This window comes from Pristiophorus japonicus, chromosome 12 (assembly GCF_044704955.1).
Source record: "Pristiophorus japonicus isolate sPriJap1 chromosome 12, sPriJap1.hap1, whole genome shotgun sequence".
In the NCBI taxonomy this organism is placed as follows: domain Eukaryota; kingdom Metazoa; phylum Chordata; class Chondrichthyes; family Pristiophoridae; genus Pristiophorus; species Pristiophorus japonicus.
This window is the reverse complement of record NC_091988.1, coordinates 190373303-190391118: the sequence shown is the minus strand read 5'-3', so window position 1 is coordinate 190391118 and position 17816 is coordinate 190373303. Positions and strand designations below refer to the sequence as shown.

Below are 17816 nucleotides of genomic sequence, written 5' to 3'. Positions count from 1 at the left end.
AACCGAAGACCTCAGTATTTTCTCGATTGAGGATTGTGCCTGGCCACTATTTTGAATAGTAATCTGAACTCTAAAATGAAGATTTGCTGGCATGCATTGAAATAAAACCTGTTTAAGACAGTTTTCAGCTTTGCCAGGGCGGTGTTGTGCATCTTCCTTCCTCCTGCCCTGGAAAACCTGACCTCCGAGAACAGCTGCGTTAGCCCCTGCCCAACCAGGACACACACGAGCAGCCGTGCTGCGATTAAGGCCTGAACCTTTCAGTGTACAAACCAGGGCTGCACGGAAACAGATGTTCACCGAAAGGCCCAACCAGCTCTCCTGATTTGCTAAATCTGTCTCTCTTCTCTCTTCAGTTGATATTCGGGAAATCAAAGAGATTCGATCAGGAAGGAATTCCCGGGATTTTGAACGATACCAGGATGATGCAGCCAGGCCTGATTCATCCCGGCCTGATTTAGCTCACTGTTTCGTCATTCTCTACGGAACGGAATTCCGGCTAAAAACTCTCAGTCTGGCAGGTAATTCTGTAATTTGAGTCCCTCAAGGCTCCTGTCGACGCTTGCAATCGGTTCGCTATCAGGTCATTTTTTCCAGTTCTGACTCGTGCCTGACAGTAGTTTTACCTCAGTTGCCGCCTTCAACTTTGCATTTACATTCCTGAAGCATCTTGATTATTTTCTCGTCCTTTTCAGCTCATCCTGTGCCACGTGGTGCCCCTCGCTCAGACGATCGGCAAATGGCCTGATGCCCACCTTTGTGTGGCATTCTATCCAGTTGCCAGGCGATGGTCAAGGTCAGCTGATGGGGGGGGGGGGGGGTGGGAGGCAAGAGGGAATGGGGAGAGGGAAGACACTTGTGTAAAGATGCTCACTCGCTTCTAATTGCCTCAGCACGGCCAAACTTGGGAAGCCGCCATCCACGCACACCAGCTTCCAGAGTACAGTTTAATAGGAAGTTAATGGGACTTTTGGAAGTCTGATGCAATATCCTTACACTGCCAGTAACTGGCTCCAGTATGTTTTATACAAGAGTCAACAAAGTGTCACGGTTTATTAGTGAGAGATCTAAACTGCTATAGAAGGACAATTCTGTTCTAGCGAGCCAGCCAGCCAGTCTGGGGCAATTGTAAGTGCAGATATGAATGAACGATTCACTGACTTATGTTAAGTTGAATTGCTTGATTACATGCAGATGCTGCACGGATTTGACACCAGCGCGTCGTAAATCTGCAGGCAGCTGAGCGTGGCTCAGTTTTGAGGCTGGCTTTGTGCTCATTCTCATGCTTTCCTCTTGTCCCCGCTCTCTCACAGCTACTTCCGAAGAGGAGATGAACATGTGGATAACTGGGCTGAACTGGCTTTTGACAGACACCACAAAATCGCCAACACCGCTTCAGATAGAAAGGTAACACCCAGCAGCCCCTTGGAATGGCAGCAAGGCAGCAGAGTGTGTTTGCACCGGACAAGTCTTTTGGTTTCCTGTCGTGCACCATTGACAGTATCTCTTGACAATGGGGATACTCGATGCATCTGAATATTCACGGAGTGGATTGCCCCTTCTCGGTAACTTGTTCGTAGAATCATACATCACAGAAGGAGGCCATTTGGCCCATCAAGTCTGTGCCAGCTCTTTGAAACAGCTATCTATTCAGTCCCACTCTCCTGCTCTTTGCCCATAGACATGTACATTTCGGTTTTTGAATTCCCTTTTGAAAGTTGCTATTGAATCTGCTTCCACCACCCTTTCAGGCAGCGCATCCCAGGAAATCACCAGCAGTAATGATTAGAAACCTTCCTACCCCACCTTCACAAGCTGCCGCATGATCAGCCAGTCACACGTGCCTGATTCTAGGACTCTTTCAAGCCATTCTGCAAAATTGTTGGATGGTTTACACCCTTAAGTGACATTGCAACAACTTTCATGCAATGTTCCCTCCAATTATTTTTTTTCATGCATGGTCCCTTTAAGTGGCTGAGCGGCCCATTCAAATTTTCGCGCATGCGCGGTCTCTTCTATTTAAAAGCCATGAGCAGCCTGCGTGGGACCTCCAGAGTGCTGCGCAGCTTAGCGGGAATACTGCCTTCATGCCTTACATGTTTGCGTCTAAAAACTCTTGAAGGTAAGTAGTCTTTTAATTCAAGATATCGAAATAATCTGGTAATTCCGTTTATCTTACACTTACATTCCCACTTCACTGCACTATTTATGTTGCTGAAAATCAAATTATTAGATAATTCAAACTTTTGTGCATACAAATGACTTTAAATTATTATGAGCAGACTGTAATCTGACTACCAGTCACAAAATAACAGGATCTCTGTTTTACATGTTCCATTTTATTACATGGGAATCTGGGATTGTTACTTGTGTTTTCAGGATCGTTTTCCAATATGCCTTTTGAATTCGACCCACTAGTTTTTTGTGACGAATAAGTCCAAATTCAGCTTCAATTAAGCGAGATTATCATTTTTGACTCCCATATGCTCAGAAGAAATCTTACCCCCATATTGGATAACTCAGCTGCAAATGTTATCAGTAATGTTCCACAACGCTTGTGTCTGCAAGCACTTCCTATCACCTGAACTACACTTAGTCCTCACTCCCTGTGTGCAACACCTTGGCAGATCAACCAATTAATTTTTTTTAAGTTGAGAAATTCTTTCTTGCTATTGCTTTCTCTCTCTTCCCCTCCCACTCTTCTGTCTGTCTTTCTCTCTGTCATTTTGTCTCTCTTTCTTTCTGTTTCTCTCTCTCTCTCTCTCTCCCTTTCGATCCGTCTCTCTGTCTCTTTCTGTTTCTGTCTCTCTCTCTTTCTCCCTTTCTTTCTGTCTCTCTGTTTCTTTCTGTCCCTCTTTCTGTTTCTTTCTGCCTCTTTCTCCCTTTCTATCTCTCTCTTTCTTTCTCCCTTTTCTTTCTCTTTCTCTCCTTTTCTCTCTCTCTCTCTCTCTCCTTTCTCTTTCTCTCACTTTATTTTTTTCTATCTTTCTTTTTCCCTCTCATGCACTCTCATATTCTCTCTCTTTATCGCTAAGTGCCTGTGATGGCATTATGGGCTTCTCAGCAGAACTTCCTGCAGGTCCTGGCTGAAAAGCCCAAGGGTGGAGAACAGTGGTTTATCTGTAGGAGGAGTACGTGGCGTTTGCAGTTCCTGAAGATGTGCCTTGTGAGAGGTTCAGATCTCAAAACAGCTTTACTATTCTCTGGGAATGCTGGAAATCTCAGCGGGTCAGGCAGCATCTGTGGAGAGGAAAAACAGAGTTAACATTTCGGGTCGATGACCCTTCGTCTGGACTCGGCATTCTTTGTTTTTATTTCAGATTCCAGCATCCGCAGTGTTTTTCTTTTATATTACTATTCTCTGGGTTTGGGGTTTCCTGCCAATTACTTTGTGTGAGGAAACAACCTGCACCTTTAAAATGAAACGCAATAACTTTGGCAGCTTCTGTACATTGTGCGGGTTCCAGTAATCACTGTGCAAGCTCGGCTAATTTTCATTGTGCAAATTACAACTTGCTCAAGAGGTATAATCATTTTTTTGCCATTACGCAAGAACCACCTTCCAGCATGAGCCGAATGCTAGCTGGAAGGAATGAACACCAGGTGAGAGAATAATGTACCTAGTCGCCAAGTATGGGTCAGAGTTCCCACCTGATTTGCTCGTGACTGCGGGCTCTCGGATGTTCGCAACGTTGTGGAAAAAATACACTTTTTTTTAAATACACAGTTTTCCCTCCTCTACCGAGGATACCGACTCGAGCTGAGGTGCAGTTCCATTTGGGGCGGCCAGTTGTCATCTGGTACCTTGCCCAAGTGACTGCTCTTCATGCAGAGGCCGAGACACCGAGCATTGGCAGCCCATCGCAACCAAACCTATCGTTATCCTCGTGCCGATCATCCCCAATCACTTCGGAACAGGAGTGGAGCTAAGATACACATCAGCCATGCTCTAATTGAATTGGTACAGGCTCGAGGGGCTGAACGGCTGTATCTTAAGTCCATTTTAATCCGTCTTAGTTCTGTACCCCTTAATAACCATGCCTGACAAAACCCTGTCGGTCTCAGCTTTGACATTTTCACTTGAACTGAGCCATTGGAAAGTAATCTGAAGCAGAAGCCATGGCTGATTTTTAATCACCCCTGGCCCAGAGGTTTTTGAGGCCAGTTATAGCACTCCCGACAGTAGCTAACTCAGCACAGGTGAGGGATCAAAGATGGGACCTAATTTAAAGAAGATGTCCCCTTGTTCTGCATTCCTCCATCAGAGGAAATAGTTTCTCTGTGTCTACCCTGTCGAATCCTTTTACCATTTTAAACACCTTGACCAGATCACCCCCTCAAACCTCTATACTCTGGGGAATACAAGCCTAGCTTATGCAACCTGTCTTCAGAATTTAAACCTCTTCGCCAAATTCAAATAATTTATTTACTTATAGGTTGGTTTCCATTATCAGAAGATTATTTCAGCATTCAAGTTTTTTTATATAATCACTGATGCACTTGCCGTCCCTAAAGTATTGGGCAGAATTAGCAGAGAGTCCGGAAGGGATGAAATGCGCTGACGTGGTAAGAAATGTGCACTCATGACGATTTTACAAGCCTAAACACATTTCCCAGGGTTTGAAGTCACGATGCGCTAATCTGCACGGGCTTGTGTTCACATCCTGGGAGATCTGCACAAGCCCGTACAAACCTATCACTTGTACAGACTTCCTGTCACACCAGCACTACTACTTTGAATCACTCACACAGCCAGACAGTTCATGGTCAATGCAGATATATTGTGTGAGCAACATTTGCACTAATTTTGCCGGCATCTTGTAAGGAAAGAAAGACTTACATTTATATAGCGCCTTTCACGACCACCGGACGTCTCAAAGCACTTTACAGCCAATGAAGAACTTTTGGAGCGTAGTCACTGTTGTAATGTAGGAAACAATGCAGACAATTTGCACACAGCAAGCTCCTACAAACAGCAATGTGATAATGACCAGATATAAATATTGGCCCAGGACACTGGGGAGAACTGCCCCTGCTCTTCTTCGAAATAGTGCCATGAGATCTTTTACGTCCACGTGAAAGAGCAGACGGGGCCTTGGTTTAAAGTCTCATCTGAAACACGGCACCTCCCGCAGTGCAGCACTCCCTCAGCACTGCACTGGAGTATCAGCCTAGATTTATGTGCTCAAGTCCCTGGAGTGGGACTTGAACCCACAACCTTCTGGACTCAGAGGCGAGAGCGCTTCCCACTGAGCCACAGTTGACACAGGAATGCAAGAGAGAATTTTTTCAAGCCAGCGTGACATCTCAATTTGATGGCAACATGATTACTGGTTCTGTAATCATATATTGCAATCAATAGTGTGATTATATGCCTCCCCACTCTCATTAGATTAAAAATGTGTGTGAGGTGAATTGAGTTAGAGTTTGAGGAGTCTCAGCCCTAGTTCCTAGTGGGCTTCAATTTGCAGTGAATGGCATTAAGTTGTCCAAGTCACCTAAAGATGGCTGGTGTAGAAAATGGAACTGACGCACTGCTCCAGTAGCATTTCGAGTACTTATGATTCTCATCAGGAGTCCCAGCACAGCACCCAAGTGAGGGTCTCGAGTTAGGGCTGAAGTGGTCCGAACAAACTGAAGTAGGACTGTTCCGGCTCAGCTTTGCCATTCTCTCCAGACTCCCACTTGGCTGTTGCCAGTGAGAATCAAGGGCTCCCGTTGTCAGTCACAGGTGTCTCCACTGCCCCCACACCAATGTCTCCAGCGCCACATCTTTAAAACATCTGGCCCTCTCCTTTGAAGGGGAATTCGCAGCAGCCATTTCAGAACAGGTCTCAGAGTTGCTGAGATGCACAGATCACTGACTCGAGTGCAGCAATGCTGAAAATGAGCAGCAGCAGGTTCAAATGGCATCCCCTTTTAGAGCCAGGTCCAGCTGGAGTCAAGGATTGAAGTCTGAATGCTGATTGGAACTCCGCTGAAATTGGGTAACTGTCTATGAATAGTGCCCCTGCAGTGCCCAGCTGAGGCATTAGTACCTCATTTACTGCCCCGCCCCCCTCCCCCCACCTTCACTGCTGGGCCAAAAATGCATAATTTCACAAAATTTGGCAAGGCATCTAACTGGACGCTAAATTTTCTAAATATGAAAAGTTAACGCCCCAAACGGATAGCTCCCAAATTTTGTCCCCTGAGGGGCTGAAATTGGTCGACATACCGCACGCGTACCAGCGACATACCGCCCAAAAATGGGATTTTGGTCAAAAAACATCAACATACCGCTGACATATCGCGCGGCGGATTATTCATCATTGACATACCGCCGAGCGGTATGCACACTGTCCGCCGTGCAGGACCGCCCGCAGACCACCCAAAAAGTCCGATTTTCATCGCATACTGCCGACATACCACCGGAGCTGCATACTGTCCTGGAAAAGGTGGTTTTACACGTGGTAAGTGGGCGGGAATGGGCGGAGTCCACGGAGCCGCCATTTTGGAAATCGGAAAGCTAAAGCAGCACCTCTGTATCTCTGAGGTGACCAGTGATTTTACAGTGCGATTTTGATTGGAAAAGGTATATTTACGATTGCTGAGTAACTTACTAAGATAGAAAGGCATTTTAGTTCTATTTTTTTCATCAAAAAATATTGTGGAGATTTAACAAGAATGGGGCCTGTATTATGTCAGCCTGTATTGCTGACTACTTGCCTAATGGAAGAACCAGATGTGAGGAAGTTTATTGAGCAGAGATATAAGGGTAATGGAAGAGGTCGCAGAATGATCAGGAGGAGGAGGAGGCCTTACCCACAAAGGATCTTCAGGGAAAAGTTTGACACTGTACAAGAGTGCTTAAATTCAATTCAAACGTTTATGTAAAAATGTAAAAAATATACAACAATTTTAAAACTTTGTAAAATTTCTAACTATAAAACAACTGTTACAACTTTAATAACAACTTTAACAAAACTTTTACAACTTTAATAAAAGACCCTTTGCTTTCCCCACCCACACCCTCTGGCCCTTACACACCCGTGTGCTACACCACCTTTGGGATTATTCCCTCCTTTCTTACTCCCACCCTTCCTTTTCCCAGTGCCCATGGGCATGGACCTCCCCGGGTATATACCAAGCCGGCATGCAACACCGCACCCCCCGTGCCATTGCTGTCGTTGGGGTGGGGGGGGGGGGGGCGTGGGGTCAGACATTGCAGGCGCAATAACTGGGGCCTCAGGAGATGCTCTTGATGTGGAAGGCGAGGCTTCAGGGCTGGGAGATGATGTCAGCTCCCGATCTTCAGGCACTGTCGACCTGACTACCACAGCACCGGTGGGATTCCGCGCCATGGACAGATCCCGTCGATCGCCGCATGGCGTTGGCAATCCGCTCCATCGTGGTGATCATATATGACATATCCTCTGACTGCCGCTCTGGTAGAGCCGCGATGTTTGTGGCTATTGTAGTCATGGCCTTGAGCAGCTCTTGACCTGTGTCGACGCTGGCCTGTGACAGACGCAACATGTCCTGGTACACGCCTACAGCAACCGACCTTTCCTGCACCAGCCTCTGTCGCTGCGGCAAAGGCGCTGCAACACTGGGGGTGCCTTGATGCGCACGGCCTGGTCCGGCAGAATCAGAGGAGCCACGGGGGGAATCCCCTGAATACAGACTCGGTGGTGGAGGATGTTCCAGCTGTCCCACATGAAGCTGGTGTATCCTTCTCCGTCTCCACCCCCCACCCCCACCTCCACTGGCTGCCGGATCAGCGGCTCTTCCTCTTTCTCTTCGTCTTCCTCGTCAGGAGAGGGCTGGCTGACGCCAGACGTGGAGGCAGTGGGTCTGTCGTCTGTGTCGCTGTGGTCTGAATTATCCGAGTCTGGAAGTATAAAACAACATTTAAAAATGCTTGGCACCATGGGAGGGGTCAGGGTTACATTAGTACATAGTACAGTGACTTATCGCAGTCTTACTTAAATGTTCACCACTGCTACAGTACTGCATTACATATTGCAGACAGAATACATATATGCATTGCGTTACATGCTCCCAGCATTCCAGTACATCACATAAGGCCAACATTACAGTGGAATAAACTTGCATTACATTACATCAGGCCAACATACAATTACTGTTACATTACATGACATGAGAGGACTGCAACACAGACTGTATTTTATTCAACTTCCCATCCTGTGTGGGTGGGTCAGCTCCAATGCCGGTGGTGGCATGATTGCTATCCCCAACCAGGGACAGGGCACGGATCTCAATATCAGTAAGATGTTCCTGGGTTGTGGATCCTCCCCCTGAACGACGCTGATCGGCTGCTATTGCAGATGTCTTCTTCTGCAGAAAGTAAAGTAAATCAAAGTAAAAATCTTCAATCCATTTAACATCGCACGGACACAGACGCATGCACACACACACACATACACACATAAAAAAAGCACTGGGTTGATCCTCTCGTTATTGCCTGAAAAGCACAAATACATCGCCGTAACCTTAAGATAAATAACATCATCCGGGTGACACTGAACCTACATTTACATGGTACATGGGGGGGCGGGGGGGGGGGGTGCATAAATAAAATCATTACTACCCATTACTAATCATTGCTACCCCCACCAGGTCTTTCCACCTATTATGGCACCTTTCCCCGGTGCGTACCATTGTACTTTTAGAGGACACAGCCTCCCCGATCTCGTCCCATATTCGGTTGTACTTCTTTAAGGGGGGGGCGCTTTCCATCACCATCCTTGGTTAGCTCGGAGCGCCTCTCTGTTATGTGCTGCAGAAGGGCAGGTAACTCCGTCTCATCGAAGGCAAGCGCCCTCAACCTCCCTTCCTTCTCGATGTTCCTGCGCTTTGATGTATTTTTTAACATTGCCATAATATTTTTACTGGTATGAATTTTGGTTTGTTAAATATCTCTTCTTGTCTTCAAAGTGAAGAATTATTAGTTGTTAGCAATATATTTTCACTGTGCTATGTATTTTTAAACTCGCTGCCCATCGACTATCTTGCCGCTCCTTCTCACTCTCGCTCTCTCCTCTTCAACTCACTGCGCATGCGCGGGTGACCCCTGACCCCCGAAATTGTGGGTAAAACGCTTGCGTAAAAAAAAAAACGGGAAAAAAAATTTGCGCATGCGTAGTTCCGTGCCGCACCACCCATCTGGATCGACTACTGAGATACATACCATCCAGTGCAGACCGTCAACATACCGCTGCCATACCATTGAAAACATTTTGACCAATTTTGTCCTCTTCGGTCTCAGCGGTATGCCAGCGGTGTGAAACGACATACCGCCGAGAAATGGGCAGACGTTAGGTATCGACCAATTTCCGGCCCTACGTGATTTATCTCTTGCTGTTCAATGCCAGGAAGGGAAGGCCTGCCAGACACAATGGGTGTGAGCCGGTTATCGATGACCGCGGCAGACTCACAAACTGATCATTATCCGCATGCCTTGGGGAAACAACACCAAAGCTGGCTCACCAATGTCTTAATGACCTATCATCTCCGGGAAATTAAAGCTTGGGCCCCACAGCAACTGCAACTGACTCCATGCAGAAAAGCTCTGCAGTTTGATATGTTTCTTTAATGTCATCTCTCTCCGCCCACCTCCTCTCCCCCAAGGCGTGGGTGGGCAACATTAATGATCTTCAGGAAGAGAATTGCGAGGCGCTGTGATCTGATTGCAGAGCCTTTACTTGGAGTTGCTGGCAGTCCTAAGCTTTAATTTCCCGGCGATGATGGATAATTAAGACATTAATGAGCTAGCTTTGGTGTTGTTTCCCCAAGGATTGTGGATAATGATCCGTTTGTGAGGAAGATGGTAAAAGACTTCAAGAGGACATGGACAGGCTGGTGGAATGGGCGATCACATGGCAGATGGAATTTAATGCAGAAAAGTGTGAGGTGATACATTTTGGTAGGAAGAATGCGAAAATAGAAAGTCTTGCATTTATATAGCGCCTTTCACGACCTCAGAAGGTCCCAAAGCGCTTTACAGCCAATGAAGTGCCTCTGAATGTAGTCACTGTTATAATGTAGGAAATGCAGCAGCCAATTTGCGCACAGCAAGCTCCCAAAACAGCAATGTGATAATGACCAGACAATCTGTTTTAAGTTATGTTGATGGAGGGATAAATATTGGCCAAGACACTGGGGATAACTCTGCTGTTCATCTCAAATTACTGCCATGAGATCTTTTACATCCACCTGAGAGGGCAGAGGGGCCTTGGTTTGTCTCATCTGAAAGATGGAAAGAGAGGTGAGACAGCACATGCTAAATGGTACAATTTTAAAGAGGGTGCAAGAAGAGAGAGACCTGGGGTGCTTGTGCACAAATCTTTGAAGGTGCCAGAAAAGATTAACGAAGCAGTTAATAAAGCATGTGGGATCCTGGACTTTATAAATAGAGGCGTAGAGTACAAAAGCTAAGCCTATCTAAAGCACTAGTTCAGCCCCAGCTGCAGTATTGTGTCCAATTCTTGGCACCACACTTTAGGAAGGACGTGAAGTCTTTGGAGAGGATACAAAAGAGATTTACTAGCATGGTTCCAGGGATGAAGGATTACAGTTACGTGGACAGACGAGAGAAGCTGGGGTTGTTCACTTTAGAGCAGAAAAGGCTAAGAGGAGATTTGATAGAAATGTGAGATAGAGTAAATAAAGAGAAATTGTTCCCAGTGGCTGAAGGGTCATTAACCAGAGGGCACAGATTTAAGGTGATTGGCAAAAAAACAGGCGACATGAAGAAAAACTCTTTTACACAACGAATGTTAGGATTAGGAATACACTGTCAGGTAGGGTGAAGCATACTGATTCAATTGTAGCCTTCAAAAGGAAATTGGATAAATAAATCATTGGAGGAAAAAATTGCAGGGATGTTGGGGAAGAGCAGGGGAGTGCCGGTGCAGATTCAATGGGCCGAATGTCCTCCATCTGTGGTGCACTATTTTATCACTCTACGATTCTGTCTAAGTCATGCTATTGATGTATTCCTGGACTGCTGTTACTGTTGGAAACGACTGTGCTTTTGGGGCTTAGTAGGGTTACTCACTTTGTGATTCCTAAACTCTGAGGTTTGTAAGATGTTTTTCACTCTATTTTTAATGACGGTTTACAGAATATTGCGAGTATTTCCGTGTGTGGAGCGAGATGTGATTTGCAGTCATAATCCCATTTATTGAACATCATCATCATCATAGGCAGCCCCTCGGAATCGAGGAAAACTTGCTTCCACTCTTAACATGAGTTCTTAGGTGGGTGAACAGTCCAATACGAGAACCACAGTCTCTGTCACAGATGGGACAGATAGTCGTTGAGGGAAAGGGAGGGTGGGACTGGTTTGCCGCACGCTCTTTCCGCTGCCTGCGCCTGATTTCTGCATGCTCTCGATGATGAGAATCATTTATGATTCAGAAAAGGCAGGAGCAATCTGGGCCATTCTAAAGCGCAAGTCACCATCTGCGGACTTCGCTGGCGTCCCATTATGCTGCACCGGACAAATTTACAAAAATGCATTGTGCTTGGTTTACCGTACAGTGCAGTCCTTGACTATTTTGGAGAGTTATTCCAATGTGGATAGAGGTTCTTTGCTCGGAGCTGAAACCAGAAGTGTGAAGAAGAGCGTGGCCGACTGAATTTGTTGTCTTCTATTGCAGGTGGCTGAGGAAGCAGTTCTACAACGTGGATCGAAATCGAGAAGACCGGTAACACCGACTAGTGTTTTTTTGGGGTTGGTGGTGGGGTGTGGGCGGGCCCCCTCCAGCCAGGATACTCACAGTCCAGGCTGAATACTTCGAAGATAATCGAAGATTATCGAAGATAAATGTTTCGATGGTGCTGCTGGGTTTAAAGATGCCCAGTTTGAAGAATCGCCCATCACTTCAGCCATGACTGTGCTTACTCTGGAACAACCTGAGATCCAACCTGATCGAAACAGCACAGATTGGGAAAGATGGAGAATAGATCCAAGTTATCATTGGGTTTCTGTGACTGTGTCTGACTTAATGTTCCAACACGTGCGTGAGATTGCAAGGCAGTGTTATTGAGCTTTATTAACATTCAGGACGAGAATTAAGAGGGGTGCAATCTGGCCTATGGGGGGACCATCACCAGGAATTTCACTGGGGTTCCTCTTGAGCGACTGCTGGATCTTCAGCAGGCGATCAGCGGAAATCTTGGCTAAGTCGCGCAAGCAGCCCAAGTTACAACAGCTGATCGGGAGAAGCACCGAGGAGATTCCCGGCCTGTGTGTATGTGGCTGTCCTGGCATAGAATCATAGAAGTTTCCAGCACGGAAGGAGGCCATTTCAGCCCATCGTGCCCATGCCGGCCAACAAGAGTCTATCCAGCCTAATCCCACTTTCCAGCTCTAGGCCCGTAACCCTGCAGGTTACGGCACTTCAAGTGCACATCCAAGTACTTTTTAAATGTGGTGAGGGTTTCTGCCTCTACTACCCTTTCAGGCAGTGAGTTCCAGACCCCCATCATCCTCTGCGTGAAGAAATTTCCCCTCAAATCCCCACTAAACCTTTTACATAAGAAATAGGAGCAGGAGTAGGCCATTTGACCCCTTGAGACTGCTCCGTCATTCAATAAGATCATGGCTGATCTGATCTTGGCCTCAGCTTCATTTCCTCGCCCGCTCCCCATAACCCCTGACTCCCCTATCATTTAAAAATCTGTCTATCTCCACCTTTAAATATATTCAATGACCCAGCCTCCACCGCTCTCTAGGGCAGAGAATGCCAAAGATTCACAACCCTCTGAGAGAAGAGAATCTCTTATGTTATAAGGTTGTGTAGCTCCCTCTTAAGGTTGCTCTTTGTCATATGGTAGTGTCTCATCCAAGGGGAACCATCCGGGACCAATGTCTGATGATTGGGGATTTGGTGGCCCCACAACCCATGAATGTGGGGCCAGGAATGTGGCTTTGGTTCCATGAGCCCATTTCTGTGAAGCGTGTGTAGTTCACAGCTCTGTGCTTTCCTATCTCCCACGTACTTCCTGCTCTTAATCCCCAAGTAGAGTGAGTAAGTCATTTATCAGGATCTGGCATCTTCTCAGACCAGCTTCCCAGATTACAATCCTCTGTGTATCCTACTTTTGAGTGATTATCTACTAATCACAGATTTGGATTGATATCTATCCAAGTCCAGATCATTGAGACAGCCAGTGATCAATTATGGAGTACCTACTGTACATGGTTTGATGAAGCGATAATTGAAGACAATGTCAAATATTTTTTTCTGGAGATGATTTCACTTTGTTCTATTTTCTTGCTTTTAAAATTCTCTTGCAAGCTGCCCGATAGTTCAGAGAATGGAGGTCTGGCACTGAGCCGCACAGATCAAAGAAGGTCCCAGGTTCAACCTGTGCTGAGTTAGCTGACCTTGACCGTGATAAGAACATAAGAATTAGGAGCAGGAGTAGGCCATTTGACCCCTCGAGCCCGCTCCGCCATTCAATAAGATCATGGCTGATGATCGATCTCAACTCCACTTACCTGCACTATCCCCATATCCCTTGATCCCATGATAGTGGTATTGTAACAGGCTCCCGGGACCCTGAAGTGGAGATGGGGGACAAAATTGGCCCAGGTTTACTAGTCCTGATCACTGTCCAGTGACTGTGGCTGAAAAGGTGTGTGTGCGCACGTGCGAATGTTGTGGGGAGCAGGATTGAGCTGGGCTTTGATACCCTTAGTCTCTTGCTTGGAAGTATTGGCCACTTGGTGGAGATACTAAAGGCCACCCCCATCCCGTGGATTCCTAACCTCAGCTTCAGGAAAGGAGGAAGGAGGAAATGCTGCAGCCTCCCCAGACAATAATCACACCTTGAGCAAGTGAGCACGGCACTGCGCCATCTATTTGCATCTTCATTTACGTGTAGATTTGTAAGCTTTGCATTCATGGCCGTGATGGTGGTGGGGGGATGGTGCCTAAGAAGAAGGAGAAGATTAGCTGCACTATAGATGATGTGGAAAACCCCTAACCGATGTTGTCTCAACAGGGCCCTCCCTTCCTGCACCACAGGTTAGACATTTAGCGGGCATGCGATATTATTATTTAATACAGAACGTGTTTTTAAAGAAAGGATGAGCCCACATTTTACCCAGGAGCTCGATGTCGGGAATGAAAAATAAAAGACGGCACCATTCTAAATTTTAAAAAAACGCCCCATTTTGTTACTTCTCGAACTGAAATGACAGAATATCTGTTCGCAGAACATCAACCTTGGTCACCAGCTGAGAGCTCCATCTGAGCTAACTCTGCCTTCGGCGTTTCTCTTGCTTTCTCTGAGGATGTGTTTCACTCATCAGGGCGACTTGGCTGGGATGGACCTGTGACCGGGCTAGGGTGTACAGGCCGTGCGCTCACCACGTCAAGCTGCCAGTCACGTGGCCCCCTTTTCCGGGTTCTTTCAAATAACAGGGGTTTCCTGCCTCATCTGAGCTGGGGGAAGTGACAATTCCCCAGTAAGCAGCCTTATTGCATGGTACACACCAAAGTTCACGAAGGACTTGGAGGGTAACTGTATACTTTTCCTCTCATAGGATCACGGTGAAGGATCTGAAGAGTATGCTGTCCCAGGTCAACTACCGAGTGCCCAACATGAAATTTCTGCGGGAAAAAATTACAGTAATTTGAATTCTTTCTGAATTTAATCCATTCGTCAAGGCAACATTTTTTATCTCGTCTATTTATCTTATAATCAGACTTTGTCTATAATGTAATGTTGCCGATTGGTGTATACTAACCCTGTGACACAATGGACATAAGAACATAAGAATTAGGAACAGGAGTAGGCCATCTAGCCCCTCGAGCCTGCTCCGCCATTCAAAAGGATCATGGCTGATCTGGCCGTGGACTCAGCTCCACTTACCCGCCCGCTCCCCGTAACCCTTAATTCCCTTCTTGGTTAAAAATTTATCTATCTGTGATAAACCAGACCCCAATATAATCCATCCAAACTATTTGATGCCTCAGACCAATAGGGTCCCTACAAAAGCAGCTTTTAAAAGAAATGCAACTCTTTTAATTATTTTCAGCTTTTCTACCTACATTTTAATTTATCTCTCCAGCACAGCCCTGCTCAGCTTCGCTGTCTGGCCTGAATCTCTTCTGCCCTCCGAGTCCAGCTGTACACTGATGTTGTGGCCTGCACAGCCTCTGTGGCTAAGCCAGCCTCTATGCCCTGCCCCTCCCTTGCTTGACCCGATCCTCTTGTCAACGAACAAATTGCTGGGCTATGTAATTAATCAGAAGATTTACCGGCTAGGATCCTATTATAAATAACTTTATCATCCAGTGCCTCCATATGATGCTGTACAATCCAGTGTCTCGGCTGTGATGCTGGATCTTGGGGCTCCTGATGTGATCCTGTGCCAGTTGATTCTACCTATGCAATCCAGTATCTCCGATATGATCCTGTATCAGCTGGAATCTCCGGTGAGATCCTGCATTGGCCTGTGTGATGTATGTACCTGTGAGGATGCTCACAAGGTGGGAGAACTATTGAATTTCTGCGATCTGGAGGAGTCAGTGTTCCAAGTCTATGTTCAATGTGTGAGGTTGCAACCCCATATTTGAAGTATAATGTGGATAAATGTGAGGTTATCCACTTTGGTGGTAAAAACAGAGAGACAGACTATTATCTGAATGGTGACAGATTAGGAAAAGGGGAGGTGCAACGAGACCTGGGTGTCATGGTACATCAGTCATTGAAGGTTGGCATGCAGGTGCAGCAGGCGGTTAAGAAAGCAAATGGCATGTTGGCCTTCATAGCAAGGGGATTTGAGTACAGGGGCAGGGAGGTGTTGCTACAGTTGTACAGGGCATTGGTGAGGCCACACCTGGAGTATTGTGTACAGTTTTGGTCTCCTAACCTGAGGAAGGACATTCTTGCTGTTGAGGGAGTTCAGCGAAGGTTCACCAGACTGATTCCCGGGATGGCGGGACTGACCTATCAAGAAAGACTGGATCAACTGGGCTTGTATTCACTGGAGTTCAGAAGAATGAGAGGGGACCTCATAGAAACATTTAAAATTCTGACGGGGTTAGACAGGTTAGATGCAGGAAGAATGTTCCCAATGTTGGGGAAGTCCAGAACCAGAGGTCACAATCTAAGGATAAGGGGTAAGCCATTTAGGACCGAGATGCGGAGGAACTTCTTCACCCAGAGAGTGGTGAACCTGTGGAATTCTCTACCACAGAAAGTTGTTGAGGCCAATTCACTAAATATATTCAAAAAGGAGTTAGATGAGGTCCTTACTACTAGGGGGATCAAGGGGTATGGCGAGAAAGCAGGAATGGGGTACTGAAGTTGAATGTTCAGCCATGAACTCATTGAATGGCGGTGCAGGCTAGAAGGGCCGAATGGCCTACTCCTGCACCTATTTTCTATGTTTCTATGTTTCCTCAAATTCTGGTTGCACTTCAGTCCCACACTCCAGATCTTTGGGTACCCTGTGCGGAGGGGAGCGGGCAGGTCGGAAGGCCTCCTCGTAGGACTGCTCCTGGGCACGGCCAAAGTGGCCATCAGCCGGTCCAGGCAGCGGGCGGTCGAGGGGGCCATTCAGCCTGACTGCCTGCCACTCTTCCACGGTTACATCCGAGCCAGGGTGTCCCTGGAGATGGAGCACGTGGTGTCCACCGGTATGCTCGCGGCCTTCCGCGAGAGGTGGGCGCCGGAGGGACTGGAGTGCATCATCACTCCTGGCAACCAAATTTTGATTTGAATTAAGTTTACTGCCAAAAGATAATTTGATTATTGTATCGGTTTTAGTGCCCCCCCTTTAATCAGGGGGCACTTGTATTAAAGTTTGCCATCTAATTTACCCCTTTCATAAGGGGGCATTTGATTTACAGGTGCAACTAAAATAGTTGTAGAACTGTTGAATTTCTGCGGCTTGGAGGAGTCCGTGTTCCACGTCTATGTTCAATGTGCGAGGTTGCAGCCCCTCTTTCAATATTTGAAGGGGCTGCTCCTCAAATTCTGGTTGCACTTCAGTCCCGCGCTCCTGATCTTTGGGCACCCTGTGCGGAGGGGAGCAGGCAGGTCCGAGGGCCTCCTCGTAGGACTGCTCCTGGGCATGGCCAAAGTGGCCATTAACCGGTCCAGACAGCGGGCAGTCGAGGGGGTCGTTCAGCCCAACTGCCTGCCTCTCTTCCGCGGTTACATCTGAGCCAGGGCGTCCCTGGAGATGGAGCACGCGGTGTCCACCGGTACGCTCGCGGCCTTCCGCGAGAGGTGGGCGCCGGAGGGACTGGAGTGCATCATCACCCCCGGCAACCACATTTTAATATGATTTAAGTTATGGTAAAAAGTTAATTTGTTTAATTGTCGGTTTTAGTGCCCCCGTTAATAAGGGGGCACTTGATTTATGGGTTTTACAAAAACAGTTGTAGAACTATTGAGTTGGGAGTGACTTAGCCAGTCACATGATGTAACAAGACTCAATAAAACCCCAGCAAGTTGGGTTCGGGGGATCCACTATGAGGCAGTGGTAATGTGTAGTGTGATTGTTAAAAATTTTGCTAATAATCCAACTAGTTTTTAATAGCAATGTGTTGCTCCGAATTCCTAAGCAAAGAACCCATGAAGCAAATACATTACAGCCTGTGACTCCGATATGATCCTGTATCAACCGTTGTCTTCAATATGACGCAGTAGTAGCCACTGTCTCGAAGTCTATTATTGTGATGTAGGACCAGCTGCTCATTTGGATGGGGTATTGGTTGTGACCCTACATTGGCCACTCATCACCTGGATCACTCAGTTCCACACTGTGAAGGGAAGCAGGCAGC

The 17816-nt window shown here is 46.8% G+C and overlaps 1 protein-coding gene across 1 annotated transcript in view; it reads left to right on the top strand.

The window, feature by feature from the left end:
* Positions 1 to 17816, top strand: part of plcg1 (phospholipase C, gamma 1) — a 185581-nt gene that overhangs the window by 69816 nt on the left and 97949 nt on the right. Inside the window, exons 2-5 of the mRNA XM_070896334.1 lie at positions 357 to 521; positions 1314 to 1407; positions 11667 to 11714; positions 14564 to 14648. Coding sequence (XP_070752435.1) covers positions 357 to 521; positions 1314 to 1407; positions 11667 to 11714; positions 14564 to 14648 — 392 coding nt within the window. The remainder of the gene's footprint in view (positions 1 to 356; positions 522 to 1313; positions 1408 to 11666; positions 11715 to 14563; positions 14649 to 17816) is intronic.